This window comes from Chanos chanos, chromosome 4 (genome assembly GCF_902362185.1).
Source record: "Chanos chanos chromosome 4, fChaCha1.1, whole genome shotgun sequence".
NCBI classification, from domain to species: Eukaryota; Metazoa; Chordata; class Actinopteri; order Gonorynchiformes; family Chanidae; genus Chanos; species Chanos chanos.
In genome coordinates this window covers 21,053,679-21,067,419 of record NC_044498.1, presented here as the reverse complement: position 1 = coordinate 21,067,419, position 13,741 = coordinate 21,053,679, and the positions used below count along the sequence as shown (strand labels likewise).

Below are 13,741 nucleotides of genomic sequence, written 5' to 3'. Positions count from 1 at the left end.
GAAAACACATGCCATAGGCAAAGCTGCAAGACAGCTATAAAGAGGACTGCATTAACACATATGCTCCAACATGCTACCATCTATTTATAGAGAATCAATACAATAGAGAAGACTGGTCAGCCAACTCAGCTTGACAATCACGGCTTACATGAATGAGAAACAGTACAGAAAAAAAAGAAAATTCTGACTTGCTTGTGACATGAATGATGGTAGCATATATTTGAAAGCTATGAACAAAACCTCATATGACACAGTAAGTAGTTAACCACAAATCCACAAACTTAAGATAGGTATAAGAATTACTCAGCAAAAAAATGAAAGTCAAGTTAGGTAATAAATTTGGGGAACTGCCAGCATAGTTCTAGTTCAATAAAGAATGAGAAAATGTGTAACCACAGTGTGGGCCGTACACATTTATTATACCTTCATTACGATGTTATGAGTAAAGAAAGAACTGAAGAGCAAATGTAAGTGTTAGCTTCATGTACCAACATGCAGGAATATATTCTCACAGGAGCGGTTACATCTAATTACCCTGAGCAAAGTGAGCAGTTCCTTCTTCCTCTCGTCCAGTCGGATGCTAGCGTTCCTCCAGCTCTCCTGTATGTCAGTGAGCTCTGTCTGGAGAGTGGCTTCCGCCTGAGCGTCAGCTGAGAGGAGGAGCTGTCTCCCAGCCTCCACTGTCAGGATGTAGGTGCCCTGCTGACGGTGCAGAAGCCGCTCCTTCAGCTGCATCACGGAGAAAAGAGCAGGCTTGGGTTTAACAGCATGGCTATTTTCAAAGTCTGGACATACACGGAACATACGGGGAACAAACTGTGTATTTTGTATAGTCCTGTTTGTTTGAAAGATATTTTCAGATAGATGTTAAAATATACATAATTTCTTTTTTCCCCTTATTTGAATGAAACATATATATATAGTACCCCCTACAGATTAGGCTCCTTTCATAAATGGCTTGACTACAATTCACAACTACATTTAACCCTTGGCCCATGAGTACCTGTATGTGATCCAGCATGCCACGGGCCTGCTGTAGTGCCACCGTTCTATCCTGCTGAGGATCTTCTGACTTGAATGATACTTCCCGTAGCCAATGTCTCAGCTTCTCTGCCAGCTCATTGTAGCGTTGCCACTGGCGAACAAGGCTGTCAATTATCCCCCGTCTTTGCTGAGCCCGCCTCACCACTCCCTGCCATTGGCTACTCAAAAGTGCCAATTTAAGGGCAAAGTCGTCCCTAAATGGCAACAGGAAACAGACAGTAAAAGGCTGACTGTTGCTTTGGCTGTGCAACCTCCAATATGCTCCTTGTGTGGATGATTTCTAGTGGCAAAACTTAAATTAACTATGTACAATGAAATGTATTACACTGTTTTACACTGCTGGGCTAAGGCACAACGTCAGGATAAACAAGGCAAATAGGAAATTAAGCAGACAAATAGGAAATGAACAAAAATATGTCATTTCATGCTGCAGTCACCCTTCTACGTCAAAAGGCAAAACAAAGTTCTACACTTACATAATAATTTATGAAGCAATAAGAATGAATGAATGAATGAATGAATGAATGAATGAATGAATTGTTGTGTTACCTGTCATCCACCTGTCCCTGGTTCAGCAGCTGATGGCCATTACTTATAATAGAATATAGAATCTGCTGTCTGGTGAACATCTCTGCTTGGAACAACTAAAAGAAAAAAAGAAAACATTAACAGTTCAATAAATTTAAATATAGACAAACACAAGCATGTGTTCCGTTGCATGCTAGGAGACATGGAAATGACCCATAAATAAAAACTGTTAATATTGGGATGCTGAGTGTAATATGAGACTTGTGTATGAAAATGATCAAATGGGTTAAGTTTAATATGCCCTGTTTTCCTTCAGGACACCAGGCAACGCTCCAGCAACCAACTAACAAATGTGATTATTTTATATTTATCTGATGTGCTAGAGGCACTGGCTTGAAGAATGCACTGTTAAAGTTTGAAGTCATGCTGACGTAATCTGTGACATTACACAAAACAAATTCCCACAACTAACATTTCACAGCCTGCACAGCTGCTCTGCCTACATCTGGGACCTGCACATGTTGTCTTGACAAAGGCCACGTGACATTCTTATGGCCAGAGCCCGGCTCCCCTTCACCCAGACACCATCACTCTAACCCTCTTTTCACCCATTCTTCCCGTTTCCTTTTCCTGCCTACCTCCCTCTATTCTCACCTCATGGTCTCTCTGTTGCTCCAGCAGACTCTGGTAATTTCCAGAAATCTCAGCTGCAAGCTTCTCCTCCGTCTGAGACAGGAAGTTCATCCATGCCTCACACTTCTCCAGGAAACTCTGCTGCTGCAGTACCAGGGCCTGCAGTTTACTGTTAACACACGCACACACGCACGCACACACACACACACACACAGTAAGATATTTCTGTTGTTTTAGTTTTTCTGCCAACTGTCGCAATCAGTCTTACGTATAAAATCACTTTAATTATTAAAACGTGGTTTGTGGAATATTTATTACCTAAAGATTTTGGCAACACAGAGGGATCATGAACAACACTGATCAATCTGATTTCATTGTGTGCAGTGACGTCAACTTTTCTTTTCTTCTACATTTATGAAGTGAACAGTGGAGAGAGGCCATGGGATATTTACCTGAATCTCTCTATGATGTGGGCAGAGTTGGAAGACCAGTTTTTATTGAGGTTCTGCATAAGGTTGACTTCTTTGTCGTTAAGAGGAAGCCTGTAGGCAAGCTCATTCAAACGTTCCAGATCAGGAGACAAACTGCTTAACTTCAGCATCTGAGCCTTGAGAAACCGACACAAAATTAAGAACCTCAGTGTATGTATATCACCCTTACACTGTTTTATTACTCCATTACAATAAGGTCATGATTTTGATTAAAAGAAAGAGCCCTTACGCAGGACAGTCTTGTCAAACAACATGCTGAATTTTCATATTCATGCTTGCTAATGAGGTTTAGGACTGGAATTTCAGGATAGGCAGTTTGTTAACATGACAGTGAGCATAATAAAAGAATCCCTGACTGTAAAAGTTTGCATGACCTCATTTTGCAGCCATGAGAATAAACTGTCTATTGCAATTACCCCTATAACGCCCCTTAGCATCTGGGCACATGATTACATGAAGTAATGCTACCTTGAGTTTCTCCATCTGTCCCAGAATAACAGGAGTTCCTGAAGATGCAGATGGATCGGGTTCTTTGAGAACTTCATATGCCTTGACTGAGTGCTGGGACAGAGAATCTAATTGCTCACTGAACCGCTCAAAGTCCTTCACACCAGCCTGGACAAAGAGAGAAGGGGTGGATAGGGCGCATTCGTAAACCCAAACCTTTCCAGTGAGAGAAAACTTACACTCAGGTATGAGGTTATTTTCATGATCTGTTTCATAAGACTGATAAGACTAATCCAGCGGCACACATACATTACAAAGTGCATCTGCACAAATCATGCAAACTCTAGCACACAGAAAGAAATGCATGTTTACACCAGACAATTAGGATTCACAAATTACACCACTGAGTCTGGAGTCTCCACACTTAGACATGATAATAAAGATGTTCAGTAATGTGGACTCAGTGTTAGCTCACTTCCAGCACAGCTCGCTGTCGGCAGAGGGCGTGCTCCAGCGTTGCTAGGCGTTGAGTGAGTGACAGGTGGCCTGAGTGGATGGTTGCCATGGAGGAGGGGTCCACCTGTTCCCTCAGCTGCTTCCCTACATCACTCAGCTGTTGCAGAGTGGCCCTCACTGAGCTCTGAGCTTTTAGCAACTCCTGAACCAAAGACAACAACAACAGCACATAATATATGAGCTTCCAGACTCAGATTCCAGTGCATGAAACATAGAGGTGACACTTGACTTCATGAACAAATGTCAGAGGCCTAAATTTTAAAACAAGTCCTGGAGGAGCCACAACAACAAAAGAGAGATTAGTCTGTAAATGATAATAACCACAAAGAAAAGACTAAAGATAACACAAATAAGTAGAGATAAATGGTCAGAGAAAGTTACAGATGGTTTCAGAGAGACCTCTTCAATCAAACATAGCACTACAGTTGATAGAATGGTGCAAAACCAACATTATTGACTGGTTAGCATTTATAGTCCTTACTATTGTCGGAATGTTTGGATGTTCTTGTAGCATTCTTGAGATGCATAATTTGTGCTAATAAGATGCACAAAAAAAATCTCACTTTCTTTTTCTCTTTCAGCCAGCCAGACCATTTGGACATGCATTTTGGCTACTCTATGTGTAGAGAAATTCAACCATCTGCATGTGATTGGTATGTGTGATGCAACCATCTGCAGAAGCCAGATTCATTCTCCACCCTTTGAATTGAACTTACAAAGCTTTGTTTAGGAGTTGATTATAGCCACTCTTAAATAAGCCCAAGCCTACATTCCACAGGCCTTAGGGAAGTTTTATAGGTTTTAGGGAGGGTCTGTGAAAATATGGGGCTAGTCCCTTTTGGTATCACCAGTGCTACACCCAGTGATGGTAAAAGTGTTTTCTACTTACTTGAGTTGATTTACTTACTTACAAACATAACAGTTTACCATTACTAAAGTATGGCTCCAGTGCTTCCAATACTAAAGGAGGAACTATTAAAAAAATACATAATTCTAATTGCTAAACTTGATCAAAAATCATTGAAGATGGCTCTTTAAGGGTGTGTTTTTAAATGTAAATGGTGGTTTTTAAGTTTACTCCACAATAAAACAAATAAACATCGCAAACATCTGGCCAGTAGGATTACTGCACTAAACCCACACGTGTTTTCAATATCCATCAACCACAGAACCACAGCGAGATGCCTGCTTGGATTCAGCAGCTACAAATGTCTCTGTAGAGACTGACAAAATGGTACAATGGTAGCCCTCCAACCTATAAAATTTTAACAGTAATTTGCAGGTTACTTTTCATGTCAAAATGCTTCAAGTATGCAAAGTTACAAGCTTGTATACCACTCACTGATGAACTCTGCCAGGTTTAACTTTTTCAGCCTTTATACCAATTTGTACAAGACCAATTAAGCTTTATGCTGAGGTCCTAATCAAGTAGGAGCTGAAGCAATAGTGAAGTCAGGTTAAAGTGACTGATTCTAGAATGTCCTACTTACATTGCAGTTTTGGACCCATGAGGTCACTTCCTGTTGAGTGATGTCCTTTTGGGTGGCACTCTTTAGCAAGCGGTCAGCCTTCTCCTCCTGTTTCTGCACACTGGCACTGCTCTGGTTGTGAAGGTCTTTATAGCGTTGCCATAGCTGCATCAGTGTTTTGCTTTTCCTAAGCTGATCTGAGATCTGCTCCAGTAGCTCATTCCACCTGAAGACAACACAGCATAAGGGCATTACAAACTGTGCTCAGTTCAGTTCATGGCCATCTTGAACCTTTATCTATGCTATCCAGTGCTGGTGGGAAAACATATACAATATGATAATCAGAGCGAGTACAACTGGAACATCTACACACGTCATATTTTATCCATGACCATTATACTGGTGTCCTCCATGTTCTATCATGGTAACTCCAACTAGTGAGCAGTTCAAGATTAACCTGGCACATCTACAAAAAACACACACAGCCCAGACTTCAGTCTACTGCCCAAACTTCTGAAGGGCAGGGCTATGCTCTGAGGAGCAGGCTGCTTATTAGAAATTCCAGCGCTCTGAAGCTTACCTGTGGCTGACATCACTGAGTGATGTGTTCAGTGAATCAGCCACAGAGGGATGGCATTCCTTTAGCAGTTGCTGAGTGATGGAGCCAAACTTCTTCAGACTGATCTCCTGCCTCTCCAGCTCCTCCTGTAAACTCTGAGAAACACACACACACACACACACACAAATTCAAACTCAGAATTACTACCTGGAGCATGGAAGAAGAGTTCTCTCATATTCTAGAATGTTCTCAGATATAGGACATACACAGAAATGCATGCATATGCATGACTTTGTAAGATCAGTGAAATTTCTCTTGAAGATTGATAAATTAAAGCACTTGCCATTATTATTAATGAGAGAAAAAGAATCAAGTGGCTGAAGTTATACCTCTAGATTCTCCACCTGGAACTGCACAGCTTCCAGGGAGCCAGTGAGGAGACGCAGACGGCACAGGGAGTAATGGCCCTCCATCAGATACCCATGAATTTCATCGGACGCTCTTTTATACAAGTTCCACTGCTCCAAGACCATACGCAAATTCACCTTCATCTGTCCAATCTATAACCACAGACATGACCACAGCTTTTACGATTTGTGGATATTCAACAATAAACTGTTTGGAAGGCTACAAGTTTTGGAAAAAACACTTTAAAAATGAAGCTGTGTATGATGAAACCATGCACTTTAAAGAACTAATGAAAAAATGTGAAACAACTTTCACTAAAGATGTCAGGCAGCACTAGAGACCTAAATGGGAAGGCAACAGGAAAAAACCTAATGAGGAGGGTGCAGCCCCATTTAGAACCTACTATATGGTCAAGATTGGCCCAAGACTGGTTGAGTCCTTTTAGAGTGTCCATAACAATGGAACAGGCCTCTCCTTTCTTCTCTTGGATGAGCAAGCATCCCTTTTCCTCAACCTTCTCCAAATCCTTCTCTTTCTCCTTCACCAATTCCTCCAGTTCCTGACAAAGAAAGGAAGGGTAACCAAACCGATGAAAGAATGGTTCATTACATACATCCATAACTAACAGTAGCGAAAAGGCTCAACAAATGTAGAGGGGCTAGTTTTAATATAGTTAGCAGACCCATTCTCACAGCAGACCCATAATAGCAGTAGACCCATTCTTTCACATGTACGTAACTTCAGCTATTATCAGAGGAAAATTTCTTTTCAGTCATGTAATAATTAGATTATTTGCTTGAGACTTTTTGGCTCTAACTTGAAGATTCATGACCAGGTTAGGGAGAATGAAGGAAGGCAATTGATATGACTCAAGCAAATTCTTATGTGGATGACGTCTTTACCTCACAGTCTTTTAGTGCATTCTGGATGGAGGCAACATCCTCTAGCTTGTGTTTGTTCTTCAGTTTCTCCTCTTGTGTGCTAATCCAGGTTTTTAGAGTTTGAACTCCATTCTCATACTCCAACCAGCTCTCAAGCAGACCCTCCAAAGCCTGGATCTGAGAAAACAAAGAAAAAATAACAAACAAGGTTCGTCATGACCGTATCACTATCAAATGCAAGAATGTGGAGAGGCACCTAGTAGTGGATTGACCTATTCTATTTAATGGATCAAATGGAGATCTGAAATATTCCACCGATGCCAAAGAGTACAATCTAACCAAAATGAAGTGTCAGTACTATTGTGCCTATAACTATAGGCACTTACATGTAAAAGAGCAAATTTTAGAGCAGTGTGCTGTACTTGAGGATGAAGAGGGGAACAGCACAAGGCCAAACGGGGCACTAACCTTCTCTGTGATGAGTCCCTGTAGGATCTGCCATCGGCGGTTCATGGCACCCAGACGCTCCGCAAAGTCCGTTTTATCACTGCGTTTACTCTCCACATCCTGACTGCTAATCTGCAGAACTGACTGATTCACAAAGTCAACAGTCAGCTGTTTACACGAAAGGTCAATCCGGAAACCCTGAGAGAAGAGAGAGAAGGGGAAAGAGTGAAAAAGAGTGAGTCACAGTCCACAACATGCATGTACATGACTAAAAAGATACATCCTGGGCATGAGTGACCTTCTTTAAAGAAAGGTTTCATTTCAGTCCTGATCTAACACATTTGACTCTATTATTCACACACCTTCATTAGTTAAACAGGGTGTCTACTGTAACGGAGCAAAAGTCAAATCCAGCAGCTAGAAGCTAACAGGGTAAGATTGGATATCTGGTGTTTACATTATATAACAGGGTGAGGGATTTGGAGAGATGAGGATGAGGAGAGAGATATTTTAGGAGTAAAGATAGATTGGTATCCTTTTGGTATTTGCCACACCATGAGTACCAGCACCATACACGCAGTATCTTTCTACTGTGAATTTCTTCCTTTAGTATTCTTTTCTTTTCTTTCTTTTTATGTGTACGTAGTCTCAGTCACACATAACTGACACATGTGCCTTCATAGTTCAAATCTTGCCTTGTGGCTATGAGAATCAAGTGTTCCCCAAACAGCAGCCACATGGTATGTGAAACTCTGTGTTTCCATAGGACATTATGTTAACAATACCAAGTTACATATTAGTTTCACTGCCGTAGGGAACACATAGCTCTGGTTACACTTACCCCAGCTTAAAATTTCCCTACATGAATGTACAGGTCCATTGTTTTAGACTGCCCAGGGTGGGACACATTTTAACAGCGTAAAAGAAAAAGTAAACGCTACAGGGTTAACATAAAAGCTAATATAACTGCTTTAATTCATAGATGTTTAATGAACTCTTCCGTAACTTCATGTCTAGTTGGCATGCTCTACTGAAAGCCCATTTTACGAATGTTTAGCTCCTTTTTTCTCCCTCCTACCTTGTACTTCTGTAGGAAGCTCTGAACGACCTCAGAGCCGACTGCTCCCATGATGCTCTTCTGGTCCTCCTGGATGACGTTCTCCATTAGAGCGATCCAGCTCATTAGCTCAGTGATGGCATGCCGAGATGCTAACTTCTCCATCTGCAGCTACAGGAGGCAAAATGGACAATGACATTATTACAACATTGCTGGCTTCTCCATAGAAAAATATTTATGCAAAATGAAGTACTTGTATTTAACATAACACTCCCAACTTCTCATCAGACATGATTGGTTTGTCTTGGCACATCATGAAAATTGTGCACGCTATCCTGCATTTTCACTACCACTAAAGTCGTTCAATTAGCATAACATTGTTCACCGAAGGAAAGAGATTTAAAGTGTGCTAAGATTAACACTGGGTCTTTCAAGTTCATTGAACTGTTTAATGTCTTTTTCAGGAGTCATGTAAAGATGAAGAGAAACAAAATGAAAGCTGTCCAGAGCTCTTACCTGGTGGAGTTTCTCCTGGACCACTGGGATCTGTGTGTGTAGCTCTGCCCATTGTGTGTCCACCTGGGCCAGGTGAGACCTGAGCGCAGCCGTGTCCACTTTCTTCAGTCTCAGCAACTGATTCCCTCGACTAAGCACTGAGGAGCGGAGAGATGACTTAGCATCCACCTCCTTAGAGAACTCCTGATGACACATGGAAATAAAACAGAGTCAGGGAATGGACAAATGTTTAAATCTAGGGCAATTACTTGAGTCTGAGCTACAAAGAGTATGTTTAATCAATAAATATACAATTTATTGTCCTAGCAATAAATCACTGGATACTAAAAATGGCCATCTAAAAGGATAAAAGTAACATGTTAAAAGACAAAAAGGACAGTCAGTTGGAAAAAAGAGGACCAGTACTGAAAGTCAGTCACACTATTTTCCACAGTACAAGTGAAAACAAGAGGGAAAAGTTCATTTGTATTTTACAGTATTTTTATATTGAGTGTGGCTTTATCCCTTGTCTCTCACCAGGAAGGCATGGAGGTGGTCTCGTACTGTCTCTAGTTCCTGAGGGACAGTAACAGACTGGGTGTTCCAAAACTCCAGACGGTCCAAAGCCGACCGCAACCACTGACTGAGCTCGGCAGAGTCACTTTGGTACCTGTTATGATGAGGCACATGGGTTCAGTACACACACACACACACACACACGCACACACGCACACACGCACACACACACACACACACACACACACACAGAGGCACTCACACACACAATTTGAAATGAATTTGTTGTGTGTGGTCCTTTCGCTGACCTGGTCCAGTGTTTGAGGGTGGAGTCCAAGCGGTGTAACTCCTTGTTGATCTTGGTGGTGCTACTGAGCCAGTGTTCCCCCAGCTGTGTGAGTTGGGTCTGCAAATCTGAGCAGCAAACACTGAGCAGCAGACGCTTGCCATCCTCCAACACCTGATATAACTGCTGCTGCCGCTCTGCTAGGCTGCCCTTCAGATGCTGTGGATGGGATGGAGAGGGAGGATGAGAGGCGAGCACAGAACAATAAATCTACACACCCATACACACACACTCCCATACACACAAACACACACACACACACACACACACACACACACACACTCCCTGCTGTACCTGGTACAGTGCAATTCTCTCACTGAGTCTGTCCTCAGTCTCCTCCACTAGTCCCACAGTAGGAATATTGCTCTCCACGGTTTCCAAGTGTCTTTGGATAGTCTGGAAATCCCCTACCAGCCTGCTCCAAGCCTGATGAATGCATGACATTCAGATTATCAATACTTTTTTGAAGTATCTGGACACAAAAGGGGGAAGCATACATGTACACACGTCTTACCTCTAGGATGCCCTCCAGCTCCACTCCTCTTCTGTGGGCTTGTTTGAGCACTGCCTGAGCTTGAGCTACTGTCTGCTCTAAAGCCTGCTGCTCTCTCTGGACCAGGACTCCACTGACCTTCTGAGAGAAAGCCTGCGTCAGGATCAGATGAGCTTCCAGACTCTGGAAGAACTCCTAGAGAAGAGAAGAGGAGAGAAGAGAAGAGAAGAGAAGAGAAGAGAAGAGAAGAGAAGAGAAGAGAAGAGAAGAGAAGAGAAGAGATTAGGAGTCACTGCACCATTAAAATGCTTCAGTTTATCAGCAGTTATGAGCAGACCCTTCAGGCAGCATCATCACCTTAAACATCCTGTCACATGAAAGTGTTTGAGAAAACAGGTGGCAAAGAATAAAGTTACTCTACTGATGTGTGTTACTGAGGACAGTGTCTTGAAGACTGGACAGCTGAAATTGTTTTGTTTAGCACTGTGTGCTTGTATGGTAATTTCCCAGTCACAAAATTTTGAGAACTCTTGGGAGTAATACCAAGAAAGACATGGAAATGTCAGTTGAAACTGAGACCTGAGTAGAACTGAACTCTTGAGATTCTGTAGGATCATCACCTTATGTTTATTCAGAAGGAACTGGACTTCAATCACTGAGCCCACTGTCATCTTTTGGTCTGCAGCCATTTTGTCCTGCGCTGTGTCAACCAAGTCAACCAGATCGTGTAGAACCCTCTCGTACTGGGCCTTCAGAACCAGGTTCTGGTTGAGTTCGCTTCGTCGAGTGCCAACCATCTGAACCAACTCCTCATATGTATCCTGGAAAGGCAGCCATACTCATTAGCGCAGAGCAGACCACAAGATAATCTCAGAGCTCCATGTTAACATTTTCCCGTTAACTGTATCAACACCTCCTAACAGTTGTGCAGTTGCAACAACCACTGTCGTGATGCAAATTCCTTAATTGCCCTCACACAGTTACAACACATGTACACACAAGTACAACTTATGCACAACATCTTATTGCAAGTTACCACGGCAGTACAAAAGTTCTAATGCATTTACAATTTAAATACACAAGTTCCAGACATAGCAAATGTAAAGTGGACCAACATATTAGCATATTACACATAATATATTTCACAGCAGTCTGCAAACAGGCCACTGCCTTTCATTAGAACAGAGAAAAATGTGCTGTCCAAATTAGTGATAAGATTAATAAACAGAGGAAGGAAAGACAAAGATCAAACAAGAGTGAGTGATATTACCTGTATCTTTAGCAGCTCCTGGCCAGACACTTGGTCAAGGAGTAGGGTCTCTCCTCTACTCCTCAGTTCATATATTTTCTGCTCAAAGTCTCTCAGACTGTCCTCTGCCTCTGATAGAATCTGTCAGTGTTTATAATGGAAAATGACACATTACGTTTTGCATGGAAGCTTTCAGTAAACTATGCTAATGTGTTTCAAATCACTGTTTAAATTTAAATGGGGCAGTGAATCTTTAGCAGCTTTGGCGATGACGTGTGAGTGACTCAGACGAACTGAACATATGAAATGTAAATGATTCAGTCTCTGTCAGTCTGACCTCCATTTGTTTAGATGCTGGTCGCTCCAGAGCTCCTGCCATCTTCTGCAGTAACTGACATTTACATTCACTGAGAGCAGCATACAGCAACCGCAACTCAGTCTGAGAGAGAGAATCACACACACACACACACACATATGCGCGCGCGCGCACACACACACAGAGCAAACAGCTGTGTTTAGTCTAATTATGTAATAAGAGCAGAAGACAATGCTAAAAGCAAATGCAACTGTGCATACAAAAATAAAGTAGCTTATGTACACACACACACACACACACACACACACTCACCTGAAAGGCTGATAGCTCCTGAACCCTGTCTCTCATGCCACTACATCGCTGCTCCAGTACTGAGTCTAGGAGTTTCAGCCTGTCCTCCAATCCTTCAAGCACCTCCTCAATCATAACCTGATCTCCCTCATCACCTCCTCCACCTTCCCAAATTCTCTCAGCTCCTCCCAGTACCTCCCTACACCTGCACACCTCCTCGTAGACACTCTTCACCTCCTTATTTAAACCCTGCAAGGAACAGGAGAGTAGATGAAATGAAAGGAGAAAGAGATGGACAGAGAGGTTTCAGTAGGAGAGGAAAGTGGTAGAGGAGAAGATAGGAGAAAAAGATGTGGGAAAAAATTATTTGAAAGAAAAATTCAGCGAGTCTTCGATATTTATCTCCTTAGCAGCAGATAAGACATTCCCTGGAGTAGTAGAAGTAGCAAAGAGCAGGAGAGGGATGTGAGAACGATTGTGTCAGCTCCCCTCATGCTGAACCTCTAACTCCAAACCTTCTTTCTAAAGGAGTAGCATGCACTAACAAATACAAAATTACCACAAGTCTACCGGTCTATCTCCCCAACCGACTGACTTTTCCTTAACAGGACTATCAGTTCTCACCTCCAGGCGGCAGAGCTGCGTCTCTGAGTCCTCGGACAGCAGGACAGGACTAGACAGCAGCTCATTCTCAGCAGAGTCCAGCCATGAGGACGCTGCCAACGCTGCACTATACAGATCCATCTCCAGGGACCGCACCTGCCTCAGGTCAGTGGCCCCTGACTGTGGGAACAGGAAATAAAGAGAGGCAAACAAAAAGGTGGAAAAAATCACATGAACTGGGGGGAAAAAAACATTTGTAAGAAAATACTGCCACTAGTTCAATTTAGTTTGGTCTTACAAGTGGTGTGATAAGTACATGTGAAAAAAAATATTATGCTTTGATAAGATCTATTTCAAAAATTCAGGTGTTGACATTATGAAAAGCAGACTATTGAACATTTCATCTGTTAGAATGCTATTAGAGTGATAAAATTTGTCATAAAGAAGTAAAAAAATATGAAATTAAGGTAAATATCTAATGGCCTACTGGTTGGAAATTGGGAAAGAATTTACTGTATTTTGACTGTTAATAGTCTTGCAGTCTTAAATGAGGAGATTTTAACATAAGACATTATTAATACCTCTGCTACCAATTCTTCCATGTCACGGCTAACAGTTTCAAACAGTTTCCAAGGGCAGATGTTCTCCAGGGTAAAGGGTTGTCCTGGAAACACACCCCCAGGACTGGACACTCTAGACCGCTGACACACCTAAGAGAATTAAACACTTAGAATTCTGGGGAAATGAGATGACAGGCTGAGCGTAAAACAGGGGCCTAGTCGACCATCTGGAAAATTTAAAGCGATGAGAGTTGTGCTTGCACGTACATTTATCAGGATAAACAACATCCTATTGGTCTATAGTATTGATACCCTGCACAGGGTTATTGTGTTCCCAATGCTGTAAGTTTCTTTTTTTTTTTTTTTTTGAGTGAACAGGGCTAGTGGCTAAG

The 13,741-nt window shown here is 42.1% G+C and overlaps 1 protein-coding gene across 1 annotated transcript in view; it reads right to left on the bottom strand.

Moving 5' to 3' along the window:
- Positions 1 to 13,741, bottom strand: part of syne1a (spectrin repeat containing, nuclear envelope 1a) — a 126,780-nt gene that overhangs the window by 22,363 nt on the left and 90,676 nt on the right. Inside the window, exons 103-127 of the mRNA XM_030772170.1 lie at positions 13,371 to 13,499; positions 12,811 to 12,969; positions 12,208 to 12,435; positions 11,917 to 12,018; positions 11,601 to 11,720; positions 10,951 to 11,151; positions 10,352 to 10,525; positions 10,132 to 10,263; positions 9,800 to 9,996; positions 9,513 to 9,645; positions 8,997 to 9,179; positions 8,502 to 8,651; positions 7,445 to 7,621; positions 6,998 to 7,153; positions 6,499 to 6,654; positions 6,077 to 6,247; positions 5,709 to 5,842; positions 5,150 to 5,354; positions 3,619 to 3,801; positions 3,165 to 3,311; positions 2,658 to 2,812; positions 2,227 to 2,374; positions 1,594 to 1,688; positions 1,004 to 1,238; positions 535 to 729 (exon numbers count right to left, since the gene is read on the bottom strand). Coding sequence (XP_030628030.1) covers positions 535 to 729; positions 1,004 to 1,238; positions 1,594 to 1,688; positions 2,227 to 2,374; positions 2,658 to 2,812; positions 3,165 to 3,311; positions 3,619 to 3,801; positions 5,150 to 5,354; positions 5,709 to 5,842; positions 6,077 to 6,247; positions 6,499 to 6,654; positions 6,998 to 7,153; positions 7,445 to 7,621; positions 8,502 to 8,651; positions 8,997 to 9,179; positions 9,513 to 9,645; positions 9,800 to 9,996; positions 10,132 to 10,263; positions 10,352 to 10,525; positions 10,951 to 11,151; positions 11,601 to 11,720; positions 11,917 to 12,018; positions 12,208 to 12,435; positions 12,811 to 12,969; positions 13,371 to 13,499 — 4,065 coding nt within the window. The remainder of the gene's footprint in view (positions 1 to 534; positions 730 to 1,003; positions 1,239 to 1,593; positions 1,689 to 2,226; positions 2,375 to 2,657; positions 2,813 to 3,164; positions 3,312 to 3,618; positions 3,802 to 5,149; positions 5,355 to 5,708; positions 5,843 to 6,076; positions 6,248 to 6,498; positions 6,655 to 6,997; positions 7,154 to 7,444; positions 7,622 to 8,501; positions 8,652 to 8,996; positions 9,180 to 9,512; positions 9,646 to 9,799; positions 9,997 to 10,131; positions 10,264 to 10,351; positions 10,526 to 10,950; positions 11,152 to 11,600; positions 11,721 to 11,916; positions 12,019 to 12,207; positions 12,436 to 12,810; positions 12,970 to 13,370; positions 13,500 to 13,741) is intronic.